The 19238-nt window shown below is 30.7% G+C and overlaps 2 protein-coding genes across 4 annotated transcripts; one reads left to right on the forward strand and one right to left on the reverse strand.

The window, feature by feature from the left end:
* Window positions 1-537: 537 nt before the first annotated feature.
* On the reverse strand, window positions 538-10292 carry Arp2 (Actin-related protein 2). 3 transcript variants are annotated; one of them, XM_074130567.1, is made up of 10 exons: window positions 10159-10292; window positions 9936-10072; window positions 8567-8677; window positions 6688-6767; window positions 5683-5818; window positions 5337-5546; window positions 4824-4973; window positions 4622-4715; window positions 3377-3561; window positions 538-2292 (listed from the first exon to the last, which is right to left on the reverse strand). In XM_074130567.1, exons 4-10 carry the CDS (start codon window positions 6759-6761, stop codon window positions 2122-2124), a joined length of 1020 nt encoding a protein of 339 aa, XP_073986668.1. In that variant the 5' UTR covers window positions 6762-6767; window positions 8567-8677; window positions 9936-10072; window positions 10159-10292; the 3' UTR covers window positions 538-2121. The 3 variants fall into 3 exon arrangements, with proteins under 3 accessions (XP_073986668.1, XP_073986666.1, XP_073986667.1); XM_074130565.1 differs by lacking the exons at window positions 9936-10072; window positions 10159-10292 and adding exons at window positions 7709-7723; window positions 8813-9270; XM_074130566.1 differs by lacking the exons at window positions 9936-10072; window positions 10159-10292 and adding an exon at window positions 8813-9261.
* Window positions 10293-10400: 108 nt separating this feature from the next.
* TM9SF4 (transmembrane 9 superfamily protein member 4) lies at window positions 10401-17604 on the forward strand. The gene is made up of 10 exons (XM_074130563.1): window positions 10401-10820; window positions 10899-11124; window positions 11247-11415; window positions 11531-11686; window positions 12738-13021; window positions 13106-13309; window positions 13426-13583; window positions 14825-15084; window positions 16520-16703; window positions 16789-17604. The coding sequence occupies exons 2-10, from the start codon at window positions 10908-10910 to the stop codon at window positions 17026-17028; spliced, it is 1872 nt and encodes a 623-aa protein (XP_073986664.1). The 5' UTR covers window positions 10401-10820; window positions 10899-10907; the 3' UTR covers window positions 17029-17604.
* The last annotated feature ends 1634 nt before the right edge of the window (window positions 17605-19238 follow it).

Raw genomic sequence — 19238 nt, forward strand, 5'->3', positions numbered from 1 at the left:
GCTTACCACTACCCCATCCTTCAAAATATCCTTCTTAGACATCCTTTAAACACAAAAAATAAAAGTAAAAGTTGATAATTTTAACAGAGCTCTTACTGTGTTTAACAGAGAGTAAAAAATCTTTAAAGAACTATTGTCTACAAAACTGTATTTACTTATACTTATATAATTATTTTACATTAATGCAATGGACGCTTGAAGATATTATTGCAAACTCATTAATTAAAAAAAAAAGAAAAAAAGTAATTTATTTTATATTTTTCAACATCAAGGAAATAATTTGATTTTTTTAAAAGCGACTGTTCACAAAAATAAAATGTTCGTACATTAATTCTTTATCTTTCTAAAAATAAAGTTGCTTGTGGTTTTGAAGAGGGTAATCTTTTTCTAATCTTAATTTCGAAAATTGTATTGAACGAATGAATGCTCTATTTGTGACAATGAATGATGAACTAAGATGGTGATCAAAAGTGGTTGAGATGTTTCCTCACTTACGTTACGAAGTATAAGACATTTTTTAAATAATTGCTTTTGGCATTTTTTTTTTTTTTTTACGTATCTCACTTTAATTGTATGTTGGCTAGATATAATGTTAAAAATAAAATTTTAAAAAATACTTCATTTAACCCGGAATTGAGTTTACTGTTTACTAGTTTCTCTTTTTCTTGTTTCTTATAAGAATAAGTAGAAGTCCAGAGTTCAGATTTTCATCTGGAATATACATTTTGAATTCCCCTCCTCAAAAAAAGAGTGGTTTTAGAAATAGTTCTATTCTTGATTAGTAACTCAAATGAAAAATTTGATATTTCAGTGCGTATGCTACCAATGAGGAAGGATGGAAGTACTTGTCAATTCCATTACCTCTTCTTTGATTTTTCGATTGGCCAACGAGAGTCATGAACGGAACCAACTATACTTAGGCATGGAAGAGATATGCATCCCACAAGCAAATTACTCAGTACAATCCAGCTGAAAATGACTAGTCTAGGTTGACGTGTGAAAGACTTTTACTTCACTGGGAACCAAGGAGTGCTTTAATTATCCAGACCTAGTTTAATGTTTCAGGTTAAATTTTCTTCACTTAAAACAGTTAGCAAATTTAGGAAACCTTATTTGATTGATTATAACAAACCCTCAAAAGGAATATCAATTATATTAAGCATGATTAGTTCTATTAGAGAATCTTTTTCGAAAACGAAATTACTTAATGACGTGATCTGATGATACGAATTCTATGACAAAAAATCGAATGAAATGGTATACGTATGCTAGTAAGAATAAAAATTCAGTTTTTCCGTAGTATGGAATGAATTTGTTTCTTTATGTAGCCATATAATCTTTTATAACGAATTAAAGAAAGTAATGAGCGAGCATTTTTTTTTTCTCCTTAAAAAAAAGAACACAAAAACACATCAAATATTAGTTTAAAAGGATATACATATCGAATGTATCACAGTATTTAACTTATCTGTTGCAACAACAGAACATTACAAAGAGAAAAGAAGCGGTCTAAAATCCATATTTAACAAATATTGCTGTTAAATAATCAATAATAAGGTAAACAAATCTTTAAAAGTACTAAAATTTGAAAGTAATACAAAAAATAAAAATGGCAAAATATTTTGCTTTAATTTCCACTTTAAGAACGATATAAGTTCAAATAGGTAATAAAATTTAATTACACTTACAATAAAAATCATGTAATACACAGTTTTTGGCAAGGGATATAAGTTTTCCAATAAATAAAAAGTACTAAAATAACAATGCCTTTGTTTGAAATGTAACTCAAAACTACAATGTAAGATAAAAATTACCCACATCTTTCTCATCACGAGTTCAGACCGCAACTTATTTCCAATCGGACCTTCAAATACCTTCTTTAATAAGGAGAGCTTCTTTCTTTATTGATTTTTAACTAATTATGTTATCGTCCTCTTTTTTTTTTTAATTCTTATCATTAATACACTATTAACAATTAAAAAGAGTCCTTATATTGCATCATTTGAGTGTTTTCTTGAATTTTTTGTTTTTTACCACATTATTTTATTTTATTTTTCTAATAAATCATTAAATATGTAAAATAGAAGTTTCAGAAATTTTCTCTTTTTTCTTTACTTCTCATTAGCTAGCTCTTGCACCTAATTTTTTCAAAACTCCAACGCCCATTTCTTGGTATTCTTGATTAGTCATCCAAAATGTATCTCGATTTTTCATAACTTCCGCTAAAACAGCTCCACCTATAAAAACCATATCCTTTCGATGTGGCGGATCTTCAATACGAATCTTGAATTTCTGTAAGTAATTATTTATATTATTCAAACTAACAAAAACAGAAAACTTCATAAACCCTATTAAATTTTAAAGATAAAGTTCAAAATGGTTAAAATATTTTCGTTATAAGGAAAGTTACATAAAGAAAATAATGATTAAGGTAAATGTCGCCCGTAGCTTTTTTCAGAAAACAGCGCGCTTCCGGACAGTGCTCTCTCTCGTTACAGACAGGAGTAAACATTTCAGGACAGTGAGCTATAAGAAGCTTCTAGGCGAGAAAACCTAAGGTACCACAGCTGGGTTTGAACCCAGGATTTTCGCGTTGAAATCACTGAGCTAATTCCTTCTCTTATGAGAAATTAAGAATTATAAAAATAATTATTTTTCTTCTTGGAGGGGGAAGTTGACTGCAAATGGTCTTCGTAGCATTAAATTGTCCAGGAAGAAATTAAAGATATACATCAACCCATTGTATCTCTGCACTTCAATGTGGATGAGGTGGAGACTAGTAAGCAATTAACCCATTCTCATAAAGTTACTTTTAATTTCAGAAGTTTGTTTAAATTTTATTGTAAGTTCAACATTTGTTTTGAATATTTTCTATTTATATCTCTATAGTTGCAACCTCAACTGAGAGTAGGTATATTAATTTTTCTAAAGTACAATTATTGTTCGTATGGATTTAGCTAGATATGTTCTTTATCTCACTCCGCATTTGTTGACTTAAACGTTATTAAAATATATATATATATATAAAAAACATTCTTACATATGTTTCAAAGAAATAATATGAAACGGAACTTGCACTCATTATAAAAAATACAAAATTCAAGGAGGGCGAAAAAATATACATTTAATACACTATTATGCTGAAGTGATCTAATTCGCTTCATGCCTGCTAAATTATACTTTTTGTGAAATTGAAATACTTAATTTAAGGATTATTGCTTAACGAATACTTGAATGAGACTTCAAAACCAGCTATCTTGATTTGTCTCGATTTTCTATTATGAAACCGATTCTAAGCCATGTATTATTCTAACCTCACATGTCTGCAGTATTATTTACTCTTTTTAATGGTGTCACTGTCATAATTTATACTTACACTTAGCTTATCTACATCGTTCTTCAACACTCTCTCCAAGAACAGTTGCTTAATCTCTCTCTCTAGCCTACTTGGCAATCCAGGATACATTGTAGAGCCGCCGGACAGCACTATATGCTTATATAATTCTGCTCTCATATCGATATCCGCAGCTTGAATTGTATTAAATACCATTTCAGCTATACCTAAAATTATAGAAATAAATATAAGAAATCTAAACAATTCATAAATGGGGGAAAGTAGCCCATTGAGCTTCTTGCTTTGGTGTTAAGATTCCTGTAGAAAATACTTATTTTTTTATTAAGGCAATGGCTAACAGCATTCAAAACTAGAGGATTGTAAATTCCATTTGTATTTTCAAGAAACTTGAACGAGACCTAGTATGTGTTCGATTTCCGAACAAGATAAGCCTGTGTCATCGACCCTAAAGCTATGACTTTATATGGTTGATGTATAAATTCAAGCAGTTTTTACCACTACATTACAATAATCGTTTTTGTCAGAAAGGTCTCAGTTTGGCGATCTAGATTGCCTTTTTTTAAAAAAAACAAAAACAAAAAACACGGGTTTGGCTGAAAAATACTCATCGAGGAAATTGACCTTCTATAGGACATTCTCAATATTGAAGGCTATGTCGCTGGGTTCTTCAGACATTGAGTGAAAAAAGGGTTAGGAGAAAATGGGCTGAATGAAGAAGGATCAACCTATGCATATCCAAAATTGCACACATTATAATGCAGCTTTAATAGTCTGATTGTTTTCAGCATTGCCTTCCATGTCACACAAAATTATTTTTACAGAATCGGGAAGACACTGATGTTTAAATTTCCCCTTGAAAACTGGTCAAACCACTGTCACAAACTTTTAATCATTCACACAACTTAATGTGATTTTGAGAGACAAGACAGAATAATACAAGCTACATTTTTTACAAATTTCATGTACAAATATATAACTAGCACCATCAATAATATCCTGCATTAAAAAAAAATAGGTCAAGGAAGTCACGAATTCATTAATCAACTTTTTTTAAAAGTATTACTCAGTTATTACTCATAAGCTTTAATGCAGATGGATAAGTAAGTGAATTGTTGTGAGCTAAATCTTCCTAAACGGCAAATACAAAAAATATTTCAGATCCAATTTGTTTAAATGGTAGGGTCCCACTTCTGTATGCACGACAACGAAGTAGATGCATTTATTATTAACTAACAAATTAAAGTTGCAAGTACAGTAAAAGTATACCTTGTCCTTCAACGTTAATAAGGTGCGGTTGAAACAGTGCTTCAGGAGCTTCAAATCTTTCTCCGCTCACTTTGATAACTCTTCCATCTGGAAGCTGCAAACAAAACACTAAGTTACATATAATTAAAGCCTTTTGTAGTTACAACAGTTCATTTTGAAATTTTTAACTACATAAAGTTTACGCAAATTTTATAAACATTACCGTATATGGTTCCACCAACACTGTAGTCTCCAATGCAAGTTTCTGTTCAGTCTCAATATTATAACCTATATAGCAGAGCTTTTCCTTCATTATCCTTACAGTTTCAAAGTCAGCTGAATGATTAAAAGCATAACCCCTCAGTAGTAACAACTGCAATGATTTTTATTTAATTTATTATTATTTTAACCTTCAAAAACCTATATCTGAGTTGTGTAGTAGCAATTACAAAAAGTACTTGAGATAAAGCCATACTGAACAATTTTTAAATTTGGAATCATTCTCTTAATGAGTAAGTTCATTCTAAATCAACTTTCAGTTCTCCATCTGAATTTTTAAAAAGTTAATTAATATTCATATGAAGTTGAAGGGATTAAGCAACATAATGTATCCTAAACGAATGTATAGTAGCATTATTAGTGTTTTTGAATAAACCGGAAAACAAAGTCTAAGTTGACAAAGAAATACATTTTGTGAATTGCTTTTCCTTTAAAAACAAATAAATTTAATTGTGACCTTGATTAAATATCTTGTAATATCTCTACCAGCAATATCAAGCCTCCTGGTAAGATGTGGTAAAGCAAACTCTTCATAGACTGGACAAATGTGTGTTACACCATCTCCTGAATCTACAACTACTCCACTCAGTAGACCTTGTGCGTATAATGTGAGTACTGCCTGTATTGCTATGTATGCACCACTAAACCCGTATTTTTCGAACATCACCTAGTTGTTAAACAATTAAGATTAAAACACCGAAAAACCATTGGTCAGCTATTTTTGCAATAGCTAAGCGTGGTTTCAAGTTCGAAAACATTACTTTTGATAAATTAAAGAGCACAATACATAGAAATTGTCAAACCTCAATCATTTTTTCCCTATTTTTAGTAGGATTCATTGGTGGTTCAGTCAAAAGAATTTTACATTCTTTTGGATTAATGTTCATTTTCTCAGGACCAAATGTATAGTCCCACACATGACACATGTCTTCCCAATTTCTGAAAAAAGACAATTTTTAATAGAAATAATCGTTCAAAATACTTCATTAATGTTTTTCTGGTTAAGTTATCGTTTGAAACGCCTGTAATATCTAAAACTAGCGCCAAAAACCTTACATAAAGACGGTTTACAGGAATATTTTTACATATAGGCATCACTATCGAACACCTGAACTACTCTACAAACCCAGCCCGCGATAAAGTGTTTCCGTCACAATACTAGATAAAAGAATAAAGAGATGATTCTCCTCGGGCCGAATCCATAGAATTTTTTTCATTGCTGTGGATCCTAAGTAATCTTCAACAAAATATGGTTTTTGAGGGCTACCTTATTTAATAGAGAATATAATTCAGGCAGATTAACGGATGGATTCATTGCGACAGAGTTTAATGATATATCGTGATCATTTTAATTATGACACCAACACGAATGTTGCAGCGTGCATTTCCGCTAGAATGACGTACTGGCCTAAGCAAAATCAAATAAAGACGAACATACCGGCACCAAATTCATAACTCGGACTCACTAAAAATATAATGTAACATGTTACGAACACGATTTAATATGAATTACGTTTGTAGAAAAGTCGCAGCAGTTCTAACAAAGCGCAACAAAACTATTGTCCCTTGTTTTTTAAAAAATTAAGAGAAATTAATCGTTGCTGTATTGACACATCCATGTGCTAAACTAGTTAACTCCTAGCCCATAATGTTTTCCTAAAGTCAACCTCTAGCGTAAATTCCAAACGTTACAATAAAGTTACCATCAGAATAAATAAACTTATATATATTTCCTTATTGATTAATTATTAAACTAATTAATCCCTTTTGAGTAGAATATCCAAATTAAATTTTTGAAAATTTCTCACCGAACTATTCCATTTTCCATCGGATAATTGACTTCAAGCATAGATCTTAATTTACTAGCTTCATCACCGACCATTAAGTCCTAAAACAAAATTAATTTTGATAAAACATTAAAACAATTTCTATATTATCTTAACAAAAAAAACAAACAAAAAAATCAACATAATTTTATAACAAAGCCCTACAAGTAAACAGTCTCATTCCAATCGTGCAAATACTGAAAAAAAAAGTAATTAAAAAAATAGCTTCAAATCAGACAATATATAAAATAAAATTGAAGTCATAAAACATGTTTTTATAAATATTTATGGAAAACGCTTACATTATTATATAAAAATAAAATCTAAGTGTAAACAAAAAGTAGGTACAACGACTAAAATGCAGAGCTCCCAGATCCTCATTAGGTTGATATAAAAACTTCTCTTTGGACCATTTCACCATATTCAATAAATATATTTACAACCAAAAAATTAATAATGCACAAACCAAAAGCAATAAACAAAAATGTCATTAAGGCCGCCAAAAAAAAGAAGGAAAAATTGTATATCGTTACAACACAACTGGGGAAAAAAATTAAATAAAAAATAACATCCAGAACAAATTCCATGCATTCTTTTATTTTCTTTCCAAAAGAATTACTGGATAAATTAAGGAATAAATCTTTTCTTTCATTAGTGGTGAACTTACTGGTAATTCCTAGAGGTCAGCAGGTGACAAATACAGATGACACATGTGAGATAATCCATCATATTAATAAAAACTCAATTATATGAAAAAATATTATAAAAGCATAAATTAAAACAATAAAGTAGTAATCAACAACACAACAAAATCTGATTTTTGAAATTAATATTCATCTGTTTTTACCATAATGACGAATTAAGGAGATACTTATACACTTACATGTTTAGATTTAATTAATAAAAATCGGAGAAACAGAAAGGGATAAAAATCAACATGCTAAGTAAAGAAAAAGTGTAACATAAAACTTTAAAATATCTTACGAGATAACAGTATGCTTACTCTGACAGTTAATCCCTGTAATAAAAAGTACATTTTAAGACTGAATACCTAACTGCAGTATTACATGCAATTCCTTTATGTGTGACACTTACGTACATACTTAATGGTAAAAAAAAATGTTTGTAGACATACAAATTTTTCATAATAAAAATAGTTACTTTTCAGCAATAAAATTTATTGATTGTAAGCCATATTTCTACATTATGGTGCAATTGAATACTTTTTTTACACTTTTCAGGACGTCACGCTGCTTGCTGCCCATTTATTAACTACTCTGCGGCACCTCAAGAAATATGATACGGTCATACATTATTTGGCTGCCAGGAGCCGTATTACCTAGTTGCCAATGGCCAAGGCTTTGAAAAAAAAAAAAACCATTTTGTTTTCGCTTCTCCCCATGAACGTATATATGACTGCGAAAGGAATTGAAAGTTTTATTTTCATAAAAAGTAATATAGAGAGATATGCATTTACTTTTTGGACTATTCTGTAGTTCTTTTTTCAGAACGTAGAGCTCTCATCATAATTACCCTATTACAGTTCAAAAATACAAGTTTAAAACTTTCGAAAAAATTATAAAAGAACAAGAAAAGCCTACCCCTCTATAAAAGAATCTTTTTGGGATCTGGTTGATTAGGTTTAGTTGAAGATATACGATGTTTAACAAGTAAAGGTGGTATTACATTAGGATCGCCTATTTACAATTTTATAAATGCCTTGATATTCTATTCAGATTTAATAATTTCCAAAGTCACCTCCACTTTCCTTTAAATAGAATTTAATGATATTTCACAAGAGGAAATTTTAGTACAAACACTCCTAAAAGTTGTGAAATATATAAGTAGAAAAAAAAATTACCTTCACTTCAATGTCACCAATTTTGTTAACAGCTCTAATAATGGGTCTTCCCACAATAGATGGAAAAATATGTTCTGGAAAATTTGATCCAGCATATCCACACTTAACAAACTAAAATAAAATAATTAAAAGAAAAGAACATTATATTTTGTAGTACTGAACATCAAAATGTTAAGGTTATAATATCTGTTCGTTTTCATGCATAATTACTACGATTAGTTTAAAAGCTTATTTAACTGTACTTACCCCAGTTCCATTGTCGCAAACGATAACTTTTTTTCCTTCGTTGTCCATATTTAAAATTTGGATTAATTTAAGGCCGGCTAAACGAATAGAAACCCCACCCCATTGGAGTAGGCTACACCTCACACATTAAACTTTCACTGAGTGTTCTTTTCAGTGTCACCATCAAGAAATAAATATTGACCATAAAAATAAATTAAGAATCATTTGGTTTCAAAAAATAATATTGCAGCAAACGAAGACAAATATTTGATTTATTACAGTTTTCGGTTGTCATTTCTATCAGATTGAGACTATTTTTGATTAAAGACACGTCTATATTGGCTATACTGGTTCCTAATCTCTGTGGTGGCCCACACCTTATATCAGTAATTAAAATTAGTAAAATCACTGTTGGAGCTTTTAAAACTGGGTTGGGCTGTGAAGCTGTGAGTCATGTTAATGTGTTTGTTATCAGTTCTGAGTGTCACTTATTTTCAATTTATTACTGAAAAAAAAAAAAAAATAGAATATGGCGATTTTTAGAATTGAATTGGCGGAAGATCTGAAAGTTGTTAATATTTATATTTTTCTTTAAAAAATAATTGAAATAAAATAACTTAAAATATTAACTATATCTTATGCAAATTAAGTTCAGATTATTTTGAGTAAAATCTTTCAAAATTATTTTCAACGGTGTCTAATCTTTTGAAAATTTTAAGGGTAGCACTGAGTGCGAATAACATATTAAAAACAATATTTTGGGGGATTTGAATGCACCAGTTCCCGGAGGATTACTTTCAGGCCTGTCTGTGTCTAGCCTTTGCTACATCAACCAAACCCACTTAATATTTAATAGAAGGAAACTACTCTATCTTGGATCCCTATTTCCAGCACATAATATATTTTTTATGATATTGAAATTAATAAATTATTTTATTGTGAGGACAATTAGGGTTGGAAATGTTCACAACCTCTTCCAGATTCCGGAAGTGTATACTTAAGAAATATCAAAAAAAGAGTATATCAACAACACATTCTATCGAATGTATGTATATGTGATGTCACTGTAAAAGATATTTCACTTCTTATTCTTTCTATAGCGAAACTTCTGTATCCAAAATATATTGCTAATTTATTCAAATACCTTGAGTTAGGTGACCGCCCGAATACGGTCGATGAGCAAAACTGAATGTAGATGTATGCCACTATAGTTCCACCAGATAATATTTCTAGCCAGGCTTCTAAGTTCGTTGCATCTTCTTGTCAGCTCACAAATTAAATCTAAGAAGATAAGACCAAATTGCGATTTCAGCGATTCGGAATGCTCTCAAAATTTATATGGTAGGATTAAAACACTGCTAAAATACCCGTAAAACATGTTCTGACCATTCATTTATATTAGGGCAAGCACCTGGCATAATAGGCGTGAAGTATTATCAATCATTAAAATAATTATCTATCTATCTTTATATAATTCAATTTTTACACGTTTAAGAATAATCCTCATTTCATATTATCCGCCTTGCTCACAGCTGACACGTTTATATTATCAGCTGCTTCTAAGAAAATAATGTGTATATATGTATTTACGTATGAAAACCGCTCTGTGTTGCGACATCATCAATTTTTAAAAGAACATTTTTTGTCTTTCTTAAAAATTTTTCGAATCAATTCGTTCTCAGCTAAGATCATACAAAAAGAACGAATCGTTCGTTTATGATCAAGAACTAAGTATATTGTTTTCTGGCTATTCGGTATCGTGGTGTGGTGCGTTGAATGTAGCTTAGTGTGCAAAATAGAGTACCTTCTGCGAATGCTCGCAATTATTGTGATCCGTTTTACAGTATGTTAATAAAGAAAATTTTTCAAGTAAGATATAATTTAGGTGGTTGGTGGTAAAAGCGGTTGAATATATATGATCAACGGTATAATTCTGAAATACGACCTTTAGGATGGCCACGATCGAAAAATACTATCCGTAATAATATGAAGATTTTATGACAAGAAATTAAGTTGTTTTATGTAACAGGTTTGTCATAAGCTTATCTCTCTTACTTTTATTGAAAGTTTAGGCAAAGTTATCGTTAAAACCATTTTTTTCTCGTAGGATTTCAAAATGTGGATTCATTCCTTGGCGATTTTAGTTTACTATCTCAAGGTTTGCCATTCCTTTTATGTTCCTGGGGTGGCACCTGTTGAATTTAGCAAAGGAGATCAAATCGAAGTGAAAGCTGTCAAAATGACTAGCACTCATACCCAACTTCCATATGAATATTATTCCTTACCACTTTGTCTCCCCAAAACTAATATTCAATACAAATCAGAAAATTTGGGTAAGTTAACTTCGTTTTTGATAAAATTGTTTAGTGTAATATTGTACAACGAGAAATCTGTCATAAAGAACGGATGATGAAAGAATTACTTCGTAGTTTTAATAATGTATTTTAATTTTCAGGAGAAGTTTTGCGAGGAGACAGAATTGTAAATACACCGTACGAAGTGAAAATGGCTGAAGATATATCTTGCAAACTCTTGTGTCATACTCCAGGCAATCCAATGAATTGGAAGGGAGATGAAGAATTAAGAGTGATGAATAGAATTAAACATGAATACCTCGTTCATCTGTAAGAATCCTGTTATAATTTATTCTTTATTTCGAAGTTTTCACATTCGGACTTATAAGATAATGCCTCTTAGAAAAAATAAATTATTAAATAAATGATTCCTTTGATAATTCAGGCTAGTGGACAATCTTCCTTGTGCAACGAAAGTAATGATTCCTGAAACAAATGAAGTTCAGTATGAACAAGGATACAAATTGGGATTTATGGACGGAGATAAAGTGTATATTAACAACCATTTAAAATTAATTTTACACTATCATACTGTTGACAAGTAAGTGGATCCAGTCTTATTAAACACACTCTTTCGAAAAGAAACAAACAGAATTAAGTCCGTTTCAAACAAATTATTGCTTACTCAACTTTTTCCCAAATTCACGGTTACCGTTGTGGAAGTATTCAATTTTAGTGTAGTCCTATCTAGATATCGACATCTAGAAATCCTTTCTTCATTCTCTCTATTCGGAATCCATACCACCTTAGCATGTTTTGATTTCTCCATTGTACCACGTAAGAAAAAATCTTTTTTTCTTGTTTTATGAAGATTTTGTTTTTGTTTACGTACATAAAGGAGGATACTCTACCAAGGCAAAACTGGGCAATATCCTTGACTTCGCCTCTCCATATTCTTATTTCCGTCTCTGATCCTCTCTTTCGAACACGGATTCCAAATAACCCCTTTCAGTTCAGTTAGCTGTCCGACAACCGTATACTTTGTTTTATCGTAATTAATCTTTAAAGCTTATTTCGTATAATCCTCTCCAAGCTTCCTTATAATAAACACCAGATTCACCTTTAAAATCTTGAAGCTACTATTACATATTTTGGTGTTCTCTTGATCTGTATGTGTTTAGGGTAATGTGCTGGTCTGTGGCATGTCACAAGTGTCTCAATGGGCGCATAGATTGTAGACAAAAATCATAAGATATTTCTCCCAAATGATTCGCAGTATAACGTCTTGTGTTTAGATTTAAAGTGGGCAAGTCATATTTAATACCTAACATACCTCATTTCAAAAAGTATTAATTAATGAAAAATTAGGAATCCCAATGTCGGTGCTATACTTTGTAGACGATGTTTTAATTCACACCTTTCCTATATCTTAAATGTTGTGTAAAAGCATCGTGCAATTTTTTTATTTCTTCAAACTGTTCTTTCTGGATTATTTAGTTTAGATTTAATATTTACAGATCAATTTTTTTTTTTAATGCACCTACTAAGCAGACCTAAGCTGTTTAAGTCGTTTCTCACACAGTAACTACATTGGTTGATGTAGTTTAGAATAACAATATTACATAATAAATAACTGAATTTGTTTTCTACAGAGAGAGCTATCGAGTTGTTGGCTTCGAAGTGGAATCTCAAAGTGTAGACATAAACTCGTTAAAGGTACATAAATCAGGCAATTGTGAATTGCCCACACCAGAAAATGCTAAACCTCAAGAAGTTGGTGGATCTCCGACTACATTATATTTTACATATTCTGTTCAATGGGTTGCTTCTGAAGTCAGTTGGGCATCTCGCTGGGATATATATCTGAGAATGACTGATGTAGAAATACACTGGTTTTCTATATTTAATTCCTTGGTGGTTGTTGCATTTTTATTTGGTATAATTATACTCATTTTATGTGTCATTAATTTTATTTTGTATTAATCTATTTCGCTTACTAATGTATTTTTTAATACATTAGGAATTCTTACTATGATAATGATAAGGACATTAAGGCGTGATATTGCTCGCTACAACTCTTCCGAAACTATTGAGGAAGCGGTAGAAGAGTCAGGTTGGAAGCTGGTTCACGGGGATGTTTTTCGTTCACCTTCGAAGTTGAATCTTTTTGCTGCTGTTGTTGGATCCGGAGTTCAGATTTTTATCATGGCAGCCATTACAATATGTATGTTAGGTTTATATATATGTAATAGATTTATATAATATTGTATGTATAATTCAAAGGTCCGAATTTTACTATTTTTATGAGTGATTCTAATTTATATCTTGCTCTTTATATAGTTTTTGCTATGTTGGGAATGTTGTCACCTGCATCCAGAGGTGCGTTGATGACTGTTGCCATTATGCTCTATGTATTCTCGGGCCTAACTGCAGGCTATGTATCCGCAAGATTGTACAAAACTTTAAAAGGAAGGGAATGGAAAAAAACTGCATTTTTAGTTAGTTTTATTCATTTATAAATGTGTTTTATCATCAAAATCTATTATAAAATAGTTTCTCGATTATTATGTTATTCTTTACGAATTCTGTAGAGTCGAGATTAATATTTTCAACTTCTTCCTTCTGACCCAACGACTCAATCTAACAATTTCATATCCTGCGTTCTGTTCCACTTTATTTAGCCCTCGCTTCTGCTGACTGCCTTTTTTCATAGCTAATAATTCTTAATTGGCGCCCGGAGTTTTTGTTCAGTGCACTGGAGGCCTTCGGGCAGTGTTCTCTCCAGACAGTAAGCTGGAAGAAGCCCCTAGATCCAAAAATTCCCCTGAGAACCCTACCAACTCAGCATCATACGCAATCTTATCTCGCTACAAATTCAGTTGCCTACATTCAAAACCCCTCTGCTTCTGAAAGCACTATGTAACCTATTACCTTCCAAACATTAATATTAAATTCATAATAAAGATAAGATTTAACACTCTTTTATAAATTATTCAGTATCAAAGATTTAAAATATGCAGAAGCAAAAATTTAAAGATTTAAAGATGAAATTCTAGTGCTCTAAGATAGATTCAAAGGTAGAATTCTATTGCAGAGTAATCCTCATTTCGACTCATTTATAGACGATACGGCTACTGTATCCACCCAAATAATTCGTAATAACTTCAGCATCCCGTTCGTAAAGAATACAGGTATCTTTATAATGATGTGATAGATCGTTATTTCATGCTAGATTAAATAGTTAACCCGCCAATGTTTTACCTTGTCTATTTGTCCTTACATATTGCAAGTTTTAAAGAGGGGTGAATACAGTATTATTTCTAGATTCCAAGCCTTACAATAATTCTGTCCTTGTGTTCCTTATATGATCAACGATCAGGCAGAAAACCTTAAGAAGGTTTCGCATTCAAGTTCGCATCCATTATGCTGTGAGGGTTTGTGTAACATACTCCTTTCTTTTCTCCAATAACATAATAAGAGAGAATTTCCAATGGAATAACTGATTTACGGTTATTTCTCTCTTTAGAAGCCTCGATGTTGTTTTTCATTTAATCTCATTATATTTTGAGTAGCCCATCCAAGTTATCAATGCTTAAATACTTACGACTTTTTTGCTCAGAGCAAAGATTGATAGAAAAGTCAATTACCTCTTCATATTTACCGATTTTTGTTTGCGTTTCATTACATCATTACTAAATTATTAACAAGAAATTAATATTATAATTTCATTTCTTTTCAGACTGCATCATTTTATCCGGGCATCGTATTTGGTGTTTGCTTTTTTCTCAACTTCTTCATATGGGGCAAACATTCTAGTGGTGCAGTACCGTTTTCAACAATGGTATCGCTGTTACTGATGTGGTTTGGTATTTCATTACCATTGGTTTATTGTGGTTACTTCTTCGGTTATAGAAAGATGCCATTTCCACATCCCGTAAGAACTAATCAAATACCTCGTCAAGTACCAGATCAACTGTGGTACATGAATCCATTCCTTTGGTGAGTAATGTTATTATTTCTGTGTGATTATTTATCTATAGATATAGAAAATTTTTGTGCGCTTTCATCATTAAGAGTTCAAAAATGGTTTATTTACGTACATACTACGTTACTGATAAAAAAATGCTAACGTTGTACTTATCACAAATGTCCTTGACATCATTTAACCATTAAAGCTTATCATAAATAACTTTCCTTATTAAAATATTGGGTACTGTTATTTGGTATGAGGTGTTATACTTAAATTAAGTCCGCAGAGCTGAATAATATCTTAGTTTTTCTTCGTCGTAGCACACATGTTTATTATTTTTTCCCTGACCGGTTTCTTACTCCAAGCCAAGACGGAAACAAAAGTGAAGTTAAAATCTCTATTCTATATTAATCTACTTTTGATGATGGATGGAAGTTGATGCTGGTCACGGATACAATAAAAATGCGTCCTCTGAGGAAATATCAACGTCTTTATTGTTATTATTAATTGTAAAAAAAAGACGGGATCAAGATAAATTTAATAATCCGGCACACTTCTAGTTAGTGAAAAGTTTTTAATTTAATTTATTATTATTATTTCGTTATTGATAGTTTTAAAACAGTTTCAGTGCTCAGTAACCCAGGACTTGCGTACTGCGGCAAAATACCAGTTCTAGAAGCCGCTTTAAAAAAATTTAATTCATTTCAAAAGTGCTTTTTTTTAATTATTATTAAATTATTGCATTCACCGGTTTTTCTTTAATGAGCTGCTGAAATGACTAGTTCGAAAACATATAAAGCTCTTTAAATTTGTAAGTGTTCATCACCTCTGAGTGGTTAAAGAACCACTTTTTTGACTTTTCTCTGTCAAAAAATATTACCTTAAATTTTGAAAGATTTATAGATATAATAGGTAGATTCCAAGCCTTACAATAATTCTGCAGAAATTAAATCATTATTCTGAAAGGTAGACTATCCGAGGCTTGTCGAAAAAAGATCGTCCGCAAGTGGTAACAACTTGATCTTAGTATTTTCGATCTTAACATCACAATTTAAATATAAACTATTTTATTTATAAAAAGAAAAACAGTACGGGTCTTATCATATGCACCCTTGCTGTAATTCAACCGCCGGTCGTCTCCACAGGCTCGGTCAACCCTTTCTGATCCCACAAAGCAGCTTACGTTTCTGTATACCTAGTAGCTGTGCTAGTAGAGACAAATTGAAAAATTACTTTACTTGAAACTCGCAAGCGTCAATGGTAACTAAACGAAATAAAATATTAGGCTTTCGTCGACGTTTAGGTTTTTCCCCATAAAAACAGTTTTTTTTTGTTTGTATAGAACCTCAAAACATTTGTTAATTCAATTGCCGTGAAAACTCAATTTCGAAAATTAAGAGATAATAATTAGATAAATGAATTTTATGAAAGCATTGTTAATAAAATTTAATTTTTTATTTCCAGCACATTAATGGCAGGCGTTCTACCATTTGGAGCTGTTTTTATTGAATTATTTTTTATATTTACGGCTATTTGGCAGAATCAGTTTTACTACATGTTTGGATTCTTGTTTTTAGTATTGATTATACTAGTTATATCATGTTCAGAAATATCAATAGTTATGGTCTATTTTCAACTTTGTGGGGAGGTAATTAATATCTTTTATCCATTTTTATAAGGAAATATTTAAAATTAAAAATTAATTCTTAATTATTAATTTATTTTATTTGTAGGATTATAATTGGTGGTGGCGATCTCTGATGGTGTCCGGTGGTTCGGCAGCATATGTACTAGCGTACGCAGTTTTTTACTTCTTTACAAAATTACAGATAACTGAATTCATACCAACCCTATTATATTTTGGATATACATTATTGATGGTGTTTACATATTGGATATTGACTGGAACTATAGGCTTCTTTGCAGCTTATTGTTTTATTATTAAAATATATGGCGAGGTGAAAATCGATTAAAAAGAAAAAGGGGGTTATAAAATAATAAAAATGAAGGACAAAATCGTCACTAAACAGATTTTGTTCTTTTTCTCTTTGAAAGGAATTTTGCACTGAAATGTGAATCTTCTTTCAATTTAATTTTAAGAAAAAGAGGAATTTTTTTCCCCGAGGTAATTAAAAACAAAAAAAAACTAATGGCCAGTTGACTGTTGGAAAGTAAGTTTTACTAGTTTTCTTCTACTTCACAACATGTTATTTTTTATTTCACATTATCTGCTAAATAAATTATACCTTAATAAAATCTTGCGTTCTTGAACAGTTCACTTTAACAGGAGAGTATTTTTTTTTATTTTGTGAAATAAAACCCTCTTTTCTGTATCTTTACCTTAGTTTAGTCGTACATATTTTAAAGTGCTTAAAATGGAATTTATTTATTTTTTTTAAACTGGTGGGAACTTAAACTTTGTACCTAGTTTATTTAAATTAAAGCATTTTAACTTCAGATTATCGTTATAGAATTATTATCATCTGAAAATTACATCTGTGAACATCTTGAAAATAATTTGCTCCAATAAATGTAGAAGTAAATAAGAATGCGAGATTTATTTTACCATTTTTTCTTTTACAAAATTGAAGAATTTTTTTTTATATATAAATTGATTACTACCTAAAAAAAATAGTCATTTTTTTTCAACACATCTATCTAGTAGAAACCTTTTTAGCTGAACAGTTTTCTTTTCTATTTAATGGGCACTAATCATTGAGTTATTTACTATTATTAGTAATGTTTGTAATATTCTAGTAAAAAATAATAATAATAAATTAGTGTTTTTGATTATAAATTGATTAATCTAATTCATAATGAGACCATGTTAGTGAAAGTTATAGATGATTTTGTAATTTTCTTTATTTTATTTATTACAATGTACAAAGTTTATTAGTGAAATGTAAATAATGGTAGGTGCACACGATTTTCTTATTGAAATATACATAACACAATTCCTTATTTCGTTAATTTACTTTTTAAAATATATTAATTATCTATTTGAATTTAAATCGTATTTGGACTGTGCGTAGAATTTATGTAAGTTGATCAGAACTGCAAAGTAAATTATTGAGGGATCTGAACTTGGTTTCTTTAAAGACCGATCTTTTTCTAATTTATCAAAATATTGTTTATGATTTCATTTTAGCTTTTATTGCGTTTGCAATTCTGAATATTTCATAACATTACTTTGGCTTTTCGTAAACAAAAATTGGTTAAATAACAAAAAAGTAGTAATTTAAATTATTTATAAATAATTATTCATTTACATTGGTTACAGCAAAAGTCTGCACTTTCATCTAACAGAAGTTTGTTTAATCGCCTGTTGAGATTTTTTTTTTTTTTTAAATAGGCAATATTTTTCATAACTTAAAGCCTTGTGGGAACCAACATTCGTTGCCCTATCCATGACAGAGAATAAACTGCAGGGTTAGCAGACTTCTAGGCAACTGCAACTCCTGCGTTGTCATGAAATGTGAGGTAGCTTTTGCAACTACACTCTTTGCCAGCTGTAAGACACTAGCTGCTTTGCTGGTAAGAAGGCTCTTCTATTTCACGTAAACTTTTTAAAGCACACCCTGTAGAAACTTACTTAACAGGCTAATATCTCTTTATATTTTTGTATCTAATTTCGTACAGAGAATTTCACATCACCTTATTAATTTGGAAGAGGGATTAGCTTTTGTGCTTTGTTTAAGCTGTGAAGTTATTTGCTCTAATGTTTAGAGTCTCGATGACGGCCATTTTAAAAGATGTAGATCACAAGCTGATAAGAAACCCCTTATAAAAAAGTTTGATAAATATTGTTTTACCAATACTGTTGACGATTATGAAAAAAGGAGACTGCAGTTATTCCCTTTTATTCCATCATTTGTTTGTAACTAGTAAGGGTAAAGTCATTATGTGTTGGTACTAATTCTACTTCTGATGATTCAGAAGGTATTAAAAATTGGGGAAGTGCAGTCAGAACGCCCGCTTAGCACTACAACACGGACTACGGAACTGCAGTATTTAATCTGAAAATCAACATTATGTAATTAAAATAACGGGTTAACTAAGTTGTCTTAAATTAAGAAGCTAAAGAAAAACATTCATAACAACGGAAAAAGTATGGATAAATATTTTAAAATGTGACTACAGTTAAAGCAGAGATACGTTCATTTAAATTTTTTTTTTTTTAAGA

The sequence above is a fragment of the Rhodnius prolixus genome, unplaced genomic scaffold (genome assembly GCF_049639745.1).
Source record: "Rhodnius prolixus isolate KJV_2025 unplaced genomic scaffold, Rpr scaffold_4, whole genome shotgun sequence".
Taxonomy (NCBI): Eukaryota; Metazoa; Arthropoda; class Insecta; order Hemiptera; family Reduviidae; genus Rhodnius; species Rhodnius prolixus.

Excerpts from the sequence above, each read along its gene's own strand:
- Arp2 (XM_074130565.1), bottom strand. The coding sequence starts at position 8,860 with ATGGACAACGAAGGAAAAAAAGTTATCGTTTGCGACAATGGAACTGGG. Across the intron at positions 8,678-8,812 it reads TTTGCGACAATGGAACTGGG|TTTGTTAAGTGTGGATATGC; the intron begins GTAAGTACAGTT and ends ATTTTATTTTAG. Across the intron at positions 4,974-5,336 it reads TTACAAGATATTTAATCAAG|TTGTTACTACTGAGGGGTTA; the intron begins GTCACAATTAAA and ends AAATCATTGCAG.
- TM9SF4 (XM_074130563.1), top strand. The coding sequence starts at position 10,908 with ATGTGGATTCATTCCTTGGCGATTTTAGTTTACTATCTCAAGGTTTGC. Across the intron at positions 13,310-13,425 it reads CATGGCAGCCATTACAATAT|TTTTTGCTATGTTGGGAATG; the intron begins GTATGTTAGGTT and ends CTCTTTATATAG. Across the intron at positions 15,085-16,519 it reads TACATGAATCCATTCCTTTG|CACATTAATGGCAGGCGTTC; the intron begins GTGAGTAATGTT and ends TTTTATTTCCAG.